We start from the raw sequence: 14314 nt of genomic DNA, 5'->3' as shown, positions 1-14314 counted from the left end.
CAAGGGAGGCTCTTGAGCAAGGCTGTGCCCTGGAGCTGGGTGTGCTGTCTGCGAGGTGGGCAGGTGTTGAGGAACTGGCTTCCTTGTCCCGCTCTGCCCTGAGTGGGAACAGATAAACCTGTGGCTGAAGGGGATGAATCCTTGGATTCCTGCCACCCTCCAATGGGAAAAGCCTTCCCCTCATCAGGCAAAGCGCGAAGTCTCCAGTGTTGTTGCTGGAGAGCTAGCTGAGCCTGCATCCCTGGTGGGGTTTGTTCAGAGAACTGATGAAGACCCGGTGGTCCAAGTGGGAGTAAGGAGTGCACTGGGAGTTTGCAGGCAAAGGTTTTATCTTGTTGCTGAGATCCAACAGAGCAAAGAGTTGAGAAGACCCCTGAGCCTCCTCCTGCCTGTCCCAGTCACTTGTTTCACCTCAGTGAAGTCACAGGTGCAGAGAATTTATGGAATGGAAGATAATATGAGCCCAGAGAGCATCTCCTGGGCCCTGCAGCCCAGCCACATCTTGTGTTCTGCTCTTACGTAACGTAGCAAGATCCATCTTAAATTACATATTTCTGTCTCTAATAGCCCCCTGGAAGGCTGCCAGGGCTGCTCTGATACCTAGGAACCATCTTCTAATTTCCAGCCTAAATTCATTGTCGGTCAGTTTACAGAATAACCACTTGTTCTCAAGCCAAAACTGTGCTTCAGCGCAAATGGTTCTCCTCCCTCCCCGGTGTTGAACCTCTCTGCTGTGTTTATTGACTGTAATTATCTTCCCTCTCAGCCTCTGTTTCGGCATGCTGAATAAACCCAGCTATGCTAGTCTCTTCTTTAAAGTAAGGTCTTTATTCCTCTTGTCATACTAATGGCCCCCCTTTGCACCCGCTGCCACTTCAATTAATTTTTCTTGAACACTGGATAATTATTACTCCACTGGGACCTCAGAGGAGATTTTTCTAAAACTTTCTATACTGCTATTAATACAGTATCCCACCTATGGTATCTCAAAATGGCAGAACTGGTGGCCCGCCCCTGACAGGGAAGGAGGGAAGAGGGCAGTTTTGTAATGCCGGATGGAGGGAATTCCTCGGGACCGCTCTCGTTCCTGGGCTACTGCTGGGTATCACCACCCCGCTCGAGTGTCACAGCACAACCAGCCCTGCAGAGAAGAAAAGTCTTGGCAGAGATAACGTGTCACGGTAACAAAATTTTAGTCCTGTCGAAATTAGTATTTGGAAAGGACCCAAATGGCATTACGGACTTTACAAATCAAATTGAAGACATACCTCTTGCTGTAAGGAGCCTATTTCCACGTGGGATGAAATGACTGAGTAAAAAAATGATGTTGATAGCTGGAGCCAAGCAAAAATGGACACTACGAAGCTGTGGGTTATTCAGTTATATTGTGCACATCTTGTGTATTTCTTTACCAGACTGATATTTTCTGGTCTATACAATATATTCTGTATATGTTATAACCTCACAAACATTCTCCGAGATACAAATGCAGAGGGTGTTAGTTTCACAGTAAAATGAGAAGCCTCACTTGGCCAGAAATGCTACACAACTTACTTTTGTGCTTCTACAGACGGCAAGAGTCACATTTCTGCTGCTCCCTTTTAGTTCATGCTTTAGAGTAATCTTCCTAAGACATGCTCCAGTTTGGCTGACACAAGTCACTCTGGACAAAAACGGGAGTACCTGTGCCCGCAGAGCTACAGGATGGATTCAGACACTCTTAAACAGGAGGTTTATATATGTTTGTTAGTAGGGGGCATGTAAAAGGAGAGATTTTTCCCCAGAGTGGACTTCTATCAGACTGAATGAAAGAATAAATTTTTTTGCATATGCTAATCCAGTTCACATGCTTATGTGCGCATCTTTTCAGATGCAGCCTGGTTTATGACATGTTAAATAGATAGCAGTGTAAGTCTGCTGCTAATGACACTGTTCCCCATAAAAAGAAAAACTGCTGAGCTTACTCATGGCATTGTATAAAAGTATTATGTGCTGAGCAATAACTGCTAATCAAAGAAACATATTGTACTTTCAGTAAAAAGATATTTTTTCTCCATAAAATTTCCTTTCTGACAGAGCCAGTTGGAACCCTTCCACCTAAACAGAGTCAGCTTGCAAAATATTTTGGGAAAACATCACTATTTCAGCAAACTTCCTGTGACCTCCCGGCGGCTGTGGCACTCGAGCTCTGGGTCCACATCACTGAGGTGGCTTCGCCTCCTTCCTTTTCCCCATGCGGGAGCTATTTGGTGGCTGCTGGCACGGAAAGGAGGGGAAAGGAGAAAGAGCCTCTCTCCCCCTCTCCCGAAGCGGGCTCCTGGCACGCATTCAGCACATTGGCCGCCCGCCGCAGGAGACGGGCGATGGAGGGGAGCTCCGTCGAAGGCGATCGCCCTAGCAAAATGTTCGCGACACGGCTCGTGGCGGGGACACTGTGCGCCAGGGCGAGGGAGGAGGAGAAGCGCCCAAGCTTGGCAGCCCCGGCTGTGTTGACCAGGAATAACGGACCCGCTGCCAGCTCATGTGCTGCCTGCGCTGCCTGCGCTGCCTGCCATCGCAACTCGCCCACCGTCGCGACTTGCCCACCGTAGTGACTCACCCGCTGCCGCTCCGCTGGCCGGGGTAGGCAGGAGCGGTGCCAACAGGCACGGGGCCAAGGTCAGGCAGCACTCGCTCGACGTGGCAGGGAGCGTATTTTGGGATGGAGAGGTCACGTGGTTAATCAAGTGGAAACAGGGCGAGAGGCCGTTAAAGCACCGTGTACTCACTCTGCAAGCGCGCCAGGTTAAGGAAAGATGGGGACGTGTGGATGTGTCCAAAGAGAACATAAAAATACCGGCATTTAGCGTGTTGCACAACAGAAAGAGCTGGCGAGCCCCTAATCCTGAGAGCCTGTTTATCTGTCTTGGCAGGGAGCTACGAGCGCTTCAGTCTGGATTCTCAAAAGCGCCTGAAAACTGCGGAGGCAGAATGACAGCCCTGTCGAAGCCCGCTCTGCCACCCTGCCCTCTGAATGCTTCTAACTCCAGTAATCTACGGCCTGTTAAGCTGATTTAAAAGTGGAAATATTAAAAATCGGAGCAGGATACAGCCTTAGTAGGAACAAAGCCATTTTAATTCCCCGGGATTAAATGCCGCCCTTGACTCCACTCCTGTGTTTCAGCGGTTCATGGGAACCCTGATAAACTTGGGCTGTTTTTGGTGGAACCAGATTACGATAGCAAGGACCTTGAAATGTCTCCTAAACAAAGCGTATTGCACCTGGAGGAAGACAAAAGGCCTGCTTGTAACAAAAAAGTCTCTCAGTCGTTAGGTTTTGTGCTAATTCAAAGAGCTGATCTTTAAACCATCTCTCTTGCTTTCCTATTGGTGCTAATTCTGCTGCTTCGCTTAAAGATCCGTCAGCAATTTTATTACAACCTCTTGTTTTCAGGGATTTTTGACTTGGTCATAAAAGTGTGGTCCCAGCTGAAACTTAACATATAAGGTTACCAAACTAAAAAAAAAAGGAAAGGAAAAAAGCAAGTGAGTAAACTCAGATATTTTTAAGGCTATAAAAGCATAAAAAGAACCAGAAGCATGTAGTTTCAAGCCATTACAATGATTATTTGTTTTCCCTAGACAGAAGAAAGAGTTTTATTTAATTTGTTTATTTAACCAATGGGTAATTAATAAATCACTAGTTGGAAACACTGTTTGGGCTAAATTGGAAAAAAAAAAAATTGAAGTTATTTAATTGCACGTGGTTTTGGATAATATTCCGAACCCCACTAGTTAGAAATTTATTTATGTAATTTACTAACTAAATATTAGTGCCTCCAAAAGAATTCCTTCTTGGCCTGATGATTTACACATTTAAAATATTTCTATTGGACTTGAAAAAAATGATACTGTAAAGGAACCACATAAATTTGTGTTTATATAAAGCTCTTGAATTACAGATCTACCCACTCCAGTTAACATTAACCACTGTAAAATCAGTGGTTATGTATTTTGTATCTGCTTCAGGCTGGTGTTAGAAGAAACTCAGTCACAAAATGTAGACAGATATATTTATGATTATTATATATATAAATTTAAATGCTCATCAAAGATCTTACTTAAACTTTTTAAACAACACCCCAGCACAGCTCACATGGCTCTGTCTATTTTCTTCTTCCCTCCATGCAAAGGCAGAGGTGAGTTAAGGTTGAAGCATTGGCCAGGTTTGGAGCTTTAACTGAATTTCCTTGCTCTGTGCGTGTAGGTCAAATCCTTTGACATTATACGCTTGGTACTGGCACAAAGTAATCTTTCAACTTAAACCATGTGTGATGTGGTGGAAGCTTTTTCTCCCCTTCTGTTCCCCTTTGGCCTGTGAATTGGCTATGGTTAGATCTTTTAAATGAACAGGTGTACTTTCTCCCTCCTTGTGATATGAAAGAAGCATAAAACTCGATTATAGCAATTTATGGTCTCTTAACTTGCTTGGACTTGTATCCATGACACAAGCAGCTTGATGCTCAAATTCAAGACTTGGTAAAAAAGGAAGTTAAAATTAACCTCAATCCTTTTATAGATGAAAACCTCAACAAATAAACGGCGGTTTAGTGGCATGGCAGCCTGCCGCTTTAAATCCAAAAACTAGTCTGAGATGTCTATTTTGAGTCAGTTTTGTTTTTCAGAAAAAGATAATTGGGCTTGGATGAATAGAGGAGTAGCCTGTGATTCATACTGGTGCGAGTTAAAGAAAAGTTTAATGCTGCTGCTTGGAAGTTAGCAATGTATAGGATTTTTATGCCTTATTTTGTGCCTATACAAAAAGCACTCTGTGCTTTCTTCAGTGAGAGAGTTTCAATGGAAGTGTTTCAGGATGCAAAGATGTGCAGATAGGTATAGCAATGCTATGGAGCAGGTCAGAAGTGCTTCATGGTTGGGGGCCTGCATTCTGAAATGTAGTGTTGACTATTAAAAAAAATAGAAAAAATCCCAACTCTCTAGAGGTCACATAGAAGATCAGCCTGAAAACCAGCCATCCTTTGAACACAGGAATAAAATGTGGTGCTGGAGTTCCTTCCCACCCTAGCCCTTTTCCCCTGCACAATAGTGTGACCCTGAAAAGACGAGCCCTAGAAATTGAAATGTGTCTGCAGCAGAGACAGTCCCACATGAGGGAGGCTTCAGTTTGGGGCTTATTTTACTGATAGCGACTGCAAGCCCCAGCAAGTTGCTCAATGGGTAACATGCACACTTTGGAGGCAGAGGAAAAGGGGAACTGGGAGAAAGCAGCCCGAGAGGTGAAGAGGAGGGTATCAACGAGGAGACGTTAGCAGTTCGATTGCCACCATTTTCTGAGCTACGTCCGCAGGTGAAACGCATTAAAATCTTGTTTGCAAAGAGCAAAGCGGAGCAACATGCTAAAACTATTTGTGGAGAGAGCAGCTGAATCCCTGGCCGAGTGTGAAAAGCCTATCGCTCTGAAGTCGCACAAGCGAGGGGCTTTCACCGGGAACCGGGGAAGAGGGATACTTGACGTTAAACCTGATACCCTGCTAAGCATTTAGTGTTCCCAAGAAGCTGAAGAATGCAAGTCTGCAACCGATACCTCCACCCACGTAGCCGCTGGCTGCTGAGTAGCCATAAGAATACGTGCGTTTTCTTTTATAGGAACGGAGCTGTGCGCAGGAGAAACCTGACATGGTTTGCTCTGCAGATCAGGAAACGACATGAGGGGTCTGCCAGGGGCTGGGAGAGGTGTAGGACTGGATCCTTCACCTGAGCTGACCTGGCATGTCTCCAGGGATGGCAGGAGCTGGGGGGTCCTTCCAACTGTCTTTTTGCACACCTCTTTCTACAGTACGGCCTGTGGCAGTATGTTGATTTATTTCCCATGCTTCTCAAAAACACCCGCTTTGCTCACAGCAAAGTCAACGGCAGATTTGCAGTAGATTCCACTAACTCAAAGACCTTCCTAGCCCTGGGAACAAAAGGATGCAATAAACATTTGCCTGAGGTAAGCCACAACCTTTTCTGCATGCAACAGAGTGCTCCGGTTTTAAAAATCAATGCTGAAAAATGAACTTATTCCAATTTACTGTAACTATTTCTCCCCAAGACCCCAGCAGAGAACCTTGTCTAAGGCCATTTCATTCTGGGTGGAAGAACAGAGGAAAACTCCATTGGGAACAGCGCTCGCTAAAACTAATACTGTCCTGCACCATCCCTTTAGGTGCATCTCACTATGACCTGGTTTCATTGGCATCATCTGAGCCTGAGTCTCAGAGGAAATCAGACTCCTGAGTCACCATGTTGCAGGTTTTTGTTCAAATAAAACCCACTGGATAACCACGGGCCACAGAAACACGCTCAAACCAGCCTGTCCATGTTAACATCTTGGCACTAAGAGGTCGTCTTCAGGGGACAAAGCACCTTTTGCAAAGCTTTCTTTGCTACTGCCTTCCTGGGAAATACCAAAGCAAGGCCTTGACGATATTTCTCTCTCATCGAAGCACACAATGTAGTTGCTAAATATCCATCGGGAAATACACCCACACATAGAAAAATGCCTGGCATAATGCATCTTTGCAAGAAAACAACAACTTTCAAGATGTTACAGTTCTAGCATAGGTGACGTTAACAAACACCTTGAGCTGCACTGACACTGGGCAGATGAGACAATACAGACCCCTTAAAATCTGTCAGGTCTTTAGAAATACAGACACACATTAGAAAGCACCTCCTTTCACTTCTTAAAGGCTCTCACTCATTAAAGGCGGCCAAGGAGAGTCCAGACGAGATGGAGAGATGAGGGGACAGTGCCTGCAATGCGGGGTGGAGGTGGGCGAACAGGGGGAGGATTTCAGGTACTTACCCTGAATCTGACTCTGAGGCTGAGGGTTAAAAGCAGTGGTGTGGTTCAAGGAGGCTCGTGGGTTGGGTGTGGGGGCTGGGTGGTGTGGGCTGACCCTCATGGCCGTACGACGCAACTGCTCCAGTTCACTCAGGCGCTCTGAAAAGGACAAGCTCCCGGGCTTTGTCTGCTCATCTATTTTCTGACGATGTCCTATTGTGGGAGGGGGGGGAAAAAGATCAGAAAATCTCACTGATACATGAGGTCTGTTGATTTATTTCCTTTTTTTAAATTTTTTTTCTTTTTTTTTTTAACCCCTCATCCACTGGCAAAATACCTAAGCAGCTAGCGGCCATCTGAAATTAAACTGAAAGCACCTCTCTGCAAGAACAGGAGACACAAGCAAGTCATGCATTGTAACCGTATCACGGGGCAGCCCGAAACATGGCCTGGTCTGAAGAACCAGATCCACTGAAAACTGCTGTGCCTGCTTACACCTCGCACTGTGAGGGGAGGAGTTTTTAAAGGAAAGATGGTCTGCAAGGGCGAATAAAAGGAGGATCTTCTAGTGGTTCCTGTGCTAAACCTACGCTGAAGTAACTCATGAAAAACTCAATCCCAGGTTGTCGTAAGGTACCATAATTAGGCAAGTATTATGGAGCTATAAAATAACAAACCAAAACAAATCCCATTTTTGGATCCTTTAGCAATGGATTTACAGACAGAAATAGGAAAGAAACACCAGAAGCTGGCAGAATTGCAACTGGAACAACGAAATCTCTCTTAATGGCATCAGGAGCTTCAAAAACATGAGGTCCCACCAGACATCCAGCTATAAGAAAGTCAATGCTGACATTCCAGCATCGGCCAGTGAGCAGCGGACTTGGCCAGCAGTCCCCAGGGCAGCCCTTGGAGCAAGATCCCCACAAAGCTCTGGTGCTGCAGCTCCGCAGGGCTGGGAAGGGACAAGGAAGGCTCTGGAGAGTCCCAGCTCCAGTGCGGCATCGAGGCACATCCAGATTCAGCTGGAAGGGCAGAGACATATCTCATCAAGGGCAGGACTGGTTTCAACATAAGCCTTAGCTGGCAGCAACGAGTGGTACGCAAGGACTAAGGTAATGCATTTCTAACTGTTGCCTGTGGCTGCTCCCTGCTCTGGGATCCTTTTTGTGGCAACCTGCAACCACAAAGACTGCACACAGAGCATACAAGAGGCGCGTCTTGTCTGCTGGAGCACTCGCTCCTCTGGCAGGCAGGACAAAAGCACAAGTTTTAAACCCTCTTTCCACCCTCTTAAGAGTCAACCTATGGCCACGGCTTTGCAAACCACTTTTGTGTCCATTGATTTCCAGCCCTGTGAAATATCCTTCAAAAGTAGGGTGCCTTACCCTGGAGGCTGCTGACACTACGCTTTGGAGCTGAAATGGAAACCTCCCCAGCAGACTTGTGTTTGGTGACATGTCTGAAATGGGGTGGTTCAGCAACATTCCCAACCGGGTGGAATCAAAACTTTCCTTTGTAACTTCCCCCCGTCCCCCAATGGGCCTTTTTCTTCTTAAAGATCAGAAAACAGTCCTTCAGCAGAAAGCCCAAAAGCAGACAGTCTCTGGCACACAAGTTGTCCTTTTAAAGATGCTCTCTCCAAAAGGAGGGCAAGATATTGACTGCAATGAGTCCATGAGGCAATATCCTCAACCCACCTGTATTTAGTCAATGGAGTAGGATCCCCAGCTCCAAAAACGTAGTTTTCATACCTTCTGCTTGGGGACCTTCTTATGGAGCAGTGAATGTCATTGTGCCTCCTTTTCCCCCAAACCCAATCCCATTTTTGCACTTTGCATTTGTCTCAAGAAATCAACTGCCTCGTGCATCTTTGTGGCTTATCCCTTGCCCTTTCTTCCTACAGGGCACTGTTACCCTGATGGGAGCTCATCTCAGATATCTAGCCCAGAGGTCAAACATTTTTGCTACTTGTTCTCCTGAAGCAGGTGACATTATCCTTGGTTGCTGCTGAACACCGCAGTTTGCTGTCTGTCTGCTCCTGATTTTCATTTTCTTGTGATGAAGAGTTGCCTTCTGCAACTTTCTTTGCACCTCCATCCTCCCTGCAAGGAGGTGGCCAGTGCTGTTCCTATGGTGAGTCCTCTCTAAGCTCATGGCTACAGCAGTGAAACAGACTGTCACAAAACTCCTGAAAATAGTCCACTGTGCCGTATTCCATACATCCCCATAGTATTTAATACATAGACATTCATAAACATCCAGCTTCCAATTTTGAGTATCAGTGAATAAGCAGCAAAAGATCTCTGAAGAGCTCTGTATGCCCCTTACTCTACAGAGGACTCTTTCAAGCCACCCTAACAGCTCAATCAAGACACAGGACCATTTTATGCAGTAAAAGGAGAATGTGCATTTAAAAGCAGTTCCCAGTAGCTGCATTTCTAAAATTAAATTTTATAACTTGTGTTATGGTTCCAAATCACAGTGGCTCGGCATTTCTTCCTGTTGCCAGGCCCTTTGGCACAGCTTGAACTGTCTCAGATTCCACACTGTGCTGTAAATTATCCCAAGGGGGGGGGGAATTAAAATATAAAAAGACATTATATAGTAGTGGTTTCATCATTAAAGAGTCCCATTAAGGCTTCTAAATAAAAAAAAAGAAAAAGGAGGGGAGAAGACAAGAAAGATGAAAAAGACTTTTATCTGACATTCTGGTTGGTCAAGAGCAAATGCTTCATTTGTCAGCAGTGCAAAGCTGGACGCTGCCTCAAGCCTTGGGCTTCTAACACTGGACCAAACACGTGAAGTCATACAAGATGTGTAAAATACCTCACACGTGGATTATTTTAAGCTTTGGCAGGCTGAACCCACGGCTTACAGAGCCAAGAGCCAGGTCCTTCCAAATCCATCCCCCCTAATGTAATTTATTCCTAATTTCAAATTCCGCTCAGACAACTTCTGCTTTTAAGTGAGTGCACCGACGCCAAGTCTGACCTCCTGCTACCCTGCTTTCTCCTCCTACCTCCCCGGTGCTGCCCTCCCGGCATCCGGAGTTTTGCCTGTCCGGCACGAATCCAAGCGTCCCGGCAGCCCAGCTGGTGCGCGAGCAGCCTCACACGGAGGTGAGCGGGTTCCTCTGAAGCCAGCAGCACAAGGGCTGCACTGGGGCCGGTGAGGCAAAAATTAACTTTCCCCTTTGAATCTAGCTCAGGCACTAAATTTGTGTCGAGCTGGCACAATGATGGGCAGGGCAGACAATCCCAAGCTTGCTCTGCACAACCCAGCTCGCAGGCAACAAGCAAGGCAAATCAACCCAGGTGCAGCATCCTCCTGAGGTCACCACGGGCACCCCGTTCCCAGGCCAGCTCCCTCTGAGCTGGCGGGAGCAACTCTGCAGGTCTCCACCGCCCATCCACCAAGCAAAGCTCCTGGATGCCCCCGTGCCCCAGATCACCCTGCTGAACCTGAGAACTGCCTCATCCCTTGCGCTTCTGGGAATCCCACTCATGTCGATTCATTCAGGGAGGGAAGACCAGCGCCAGTAGGTTCCTTCTGAGGGGAACTCTGAAGTTGTTTTCGTCCATATGTTGTAATTTTTGGTGGCAACTACCTAGAAACAATGTCAGGCAACTGTCTCCTCAAGATGTAGCTCCGAAAGTGGCTCTTCCGGCCCCCGCAACCAGAAGAGCTATTTCACCTTTTGTCCCTTGCTGACTGCTGAAGGTAGCAGCACAGAACCTGTTTTGCATGAAGGTCTGTAGCAGGAAAGAACGACTGTGTCAGAAAAATGTAACAAATATAAAGGGTTTTCCCAAGCCACTATAAATGCACGGGCAGAGCTTTACTAGGGTGACTTGTATATTCGTATTTATTAGCTTTACTTTGAAGTTACCCTCTAAACACCTTGCTTAAAGAGCAGGCAAGTTATCCTCAGCTCACCCCTGTAAAGGCTAGGACTATTATTATCCCCCTTTTATAGGTGGAAAACTGAATGACAGAGAAATGAGGCGACTTGCCCGTGGTCAGGCAGTGACCCTATGGCAGATGCTCTCCTCCCAGCTCAGCGCGGTGACCGCAAGCCCAGGCTTCCCCTCCTCAGGAGAGCAGCGTGATGCACCATGAAAGGGAGCAGCAGGAAGGCGCTTGGAAACCAGTGCGGCTCTACTGAGCCGGCGGTTTGGCCACCAGGATCTGCCACAAAACTTTTGCAAATCAGATGGGCCTTCATGGAAGTCAACCAAACATCCAGCTGCTGAATGAAGAAGGCCTTGGCCCAGAGCTCCCGGAGACAGATGGCTTGCCACGAGATGGAACTGCTGACCTCTTTCCCTCCCCACATCCTCATACTTTGTGTCAAGCATCAATTCGCAAGTACTAGCAGAGGAAAGAAAAGGGCAGCATCTTTTTCCCTTGGGTTGCAGGATCACTGTTTGGGACACTGGAGTAAATAGGACATCCCACCTGCTAGGCTAAAACACAGCTTCTGGGGCGTTTTGGATATTTTTTTAAATTATCCATTTCAAATACTGTCTCAGTGAGGCCAGGTGAATTTTTTTTGCACAGAATATTAAGCAAAGACAGCAGAGAAAACATTAGCTTTCCCGATACTTTTACAGCAACGCAACATGAAAGTGCTTTCCCTCTTAATGGGAGGGAAATGCCATTTTATAGACTTTAAGAGACTGTGGAGCACTCAGTTTGGCCTGCAGCCATCTGGTTGAGTCTCTGGATGTGGAAACAAGAAGAACAAAGTGCCTCGGCAGCCCTGGTGTTTGTGCACATTGGGCACTCATTGGGAATGGTTGCTGGGTCTGGGTTTCACACCACAGCTGGCCCCATGGAGATGCCAGGCTGCCTCCAGGTGCAGAAAAATGAACAGGTCTCCCACTGCCTTCCTTTTAATCTAACTTTTAAAAGTGTCACTAGATGTCTTTCAGGTTTGTCGGGAGAGAAGCAGGTAAAACAAAGGCTAAGGAAAGGCGTCGCTACTCTCTTTCTGCCAGCTGAAGCTACTGGAATTCCTGTGGGAACCCAGGATGGTTTTACAAGTAAACACTGCTGGAATGGATTAATGGACATTTTTCTTCTCTTTTAATCAAGTCATAGGACGAGTACACCCTTCCGTTGCTTGCTCTCATTCACTCACAAATCAGACTACATGGAGCCGGTGCACAGGGAGGTACTGATGATCGCAAAAGATTCGGGCTTGGGGGACCAGGTATCTGACGGAGACCCACCAGCTCACGGCTGCTAGCGTCCCGGCCAGAGGCAGACCCGAGCAGAGACGCCACAGGTTTTTGTGTGTGTTATCCACAAGTTTTCTGCCCCAAATCAGTAGGTTGTACTTGAGTGGAGATAGTATAAGGGGAGTTTAATTGAGCGGAGCCCTTTGTCCCTGAGGGGAGCAGAATACCTCCTCCCTTCTTCCCTGCCCCCCCTTTTCCCAGGTGGAAATGGAAACTTTTTACACTCAAAAAGTGCATTATACACAGGAAAATACAGCATCTGGCCAGATGTTGCTGAAGTAGGGAGTGACTGATGAGACCTGATGCTTTGGTTTAACGAAAGCTGGCTGCTTTGGAACTGTGTTGGACCTTGATCCAAGCATCTCCTCTTTTCAGGGCTGTTTGTGTTCACAGCTTTGGTTTGGCTCCAGCTCTAGTGGGGTAGAAAATAAGCCATGTGTCATTGTGTCTGGCTAATAAAGTGGTAAACATCATTTTCTGCCATGCAGCTAAAATAAATCCAATTATTTTGTACATAGTGAAGGATGAGAAGAAAATATACTCTTTCACATTATTCTCAGAACTGAGCACAGTAGTGCAAAAATTGATATATTCTTGTAAACAGAAGTGAATTAAAGTATAGAGCTTCTATATTACTACCAAGCTGGGAAATGCAAATGCTTGAAAATCAGCTATCCTGCTCACAAAAAACGCATTTTTTTGCTATAATAGAAATAGTGCCTTAAGTGCATAAACCAGTAGTATTTTTCTATGTGCTAAATATCCCAGATATAAAATACTTTGAACACTCTGTTTCCCTGATTTCCTATCCGCACAGAAGGAGCAAGTAGTACAACTTTTCTAGGACGCTGTTTGCTGTATTTTCAAACAGACCCGACCTGATCTTGCAGAGATGTATGCACATGCTTAGTGTAAGGCACTAACCATGGTTACACGGGAGCCCCCGGGGCTCTAGGAAATCACACTTGAAAATAAAACCAATCTGCAGAGTGGTTTCCTCCCCAGCCTCCATTACTTGGGAAACGCTTATACCGCACACAGGCATTAGAAGGATCAGTACAGGACAGCGTCAGAGCTCATCAACCTCTTGTACAGTGTTAAAAATATAATGTGAAAGTTCCTAAAAGTGGAATTAGACACACTGTAGGATTTTATTCTCCTTCCTCAGTTAAAAATATTATTGCTGTGGTGAGGAAAAAAAAATGGTGATGGTAGTCAGAGCTTCGAGTAGACTCATCAGCAATTACATATTTTTGCTGTTTTCTTTAAGCACTGTACAACGCAAGCCTTCTTTCCAGACAGAAAGAACATCATGGTAGACAGGATATTATGCTAAATGTTTTCATGCTGTGTCTGTAATTACCAGCAGAATCAGTGTTGGTCATCACACCCGACCTGACCGTAGGCATGAGGTGCTGGGAAGCGTGTGAATGAGGCAGGATATTATGCGACTCGATGACCACGCTGACATCCAGCCACCCTTCAGAAGCTGAATGCTGAGCAACGCCAAGCATGGGCAGACTGACACTAGGAAGCCCTTGCAGATACAATTCTCCTATCAGCTCCTTGGCAAACCTCAACTTTTCTGTGTCGGAGCACTGGAACAGGCTGCCAGGGAGGTTGTGGAGTCTCCTTCTCTGGAGATATTCAAGACCCGCCTGGACAAGGTCCTCTACAACCTCCTGTAGGGGACCCTGCTTCGGCAGGAGGGTTGGACTAGATGACCAACAGAGGTCCCTTCCAACCCCTACCATTTTGTGATTCTGTGATTCTGTCTCTGTGGAAAAATCTGCTTTCTACTCGGAGTAACTGCAGACATACGAGACATTTCAGGTGGGACCCTTTGCTGAGTATTTAATTTTTCCATGAAGTGATCCAATTTGGCTGTGTGTTGAGCAAGTGTCCAGTGATACCAACAAGGCGAACACAGATTTACACAGCAGGTTCCCTGCTCTCTGGTAACTCCCTGCTTTGCCTGGGGAAACCCCAGGTAGCTTCTTGCACCTCTGCTGGGGGGGTTAGTCGCTCTCCTGTAACGACATGCGCCCTGAGCAGCTGGTGCATTTTTTTTTTCCTGAGTGTTTTAACAGTAATTAAACCATATTTTAGCAATAATTTTTTCTTACCTCTTCTTTTTTAGATCAGTGCTTTTTAAAAAACCCACACAAACAGATGCTATAGGTAGAGCAAAATTTGCGATGAGAGGGAGTCCTGCCCTGTAACAAACAAGAGCAGGCAG

At 46.2% G+C, this 14314-nt stretch overlaps 1 protein-coding gene across 3 annotated transcripts in view; it reads right to left on the bottom strand.

Annotated features, from left to right (window-relative positions):
• Positions 1–14314, bottom strand: part of RUNX1 (RUNX family transcription factor 1) — a 170338-nt gene that overhangs the window by 24498 nt on the left and 131526 nt on the right. For 2 of the 3 annotated variants that reach the window (XM_075445484.1, XM_075445540.1), the window contains exon 6: positions 6851–7042. The exons of the other annotated variant lie outside the window; for it this stretch is intronic. In XM_075445484.1, coding sequence (XP_075301599.1) covers positions 6851–7042 — 192 coding nt within the window. The remainder of the gene's footprint in view (positions 1–6850; positions 7043–14314) is intronic. 3 annotated transcript variants of the gene reach the window in all.

The sequence above is a fragment of the Opisthocomus hoazin genome, chromosome 1, assembly GCF_030867145.1.
Source record: "Opisthocomus hoazin isolate bOpiHoa1 chromosome 1, bOpiHoa1.hap1, whole genome shotgun sequence".
NCBI classification, from domain to species: domain Eukaryota; kingdom Metazoa; phylum Chordata; class Aves; order Opisthocomiformes; family Opisthocomidae; genus Opisthocomus; species Opisthocomus hoazin.
Note: the sequence above shows the minus strand (reverse complement) of the source record. Positions and strands in the feature narration are given on the sequence as shown.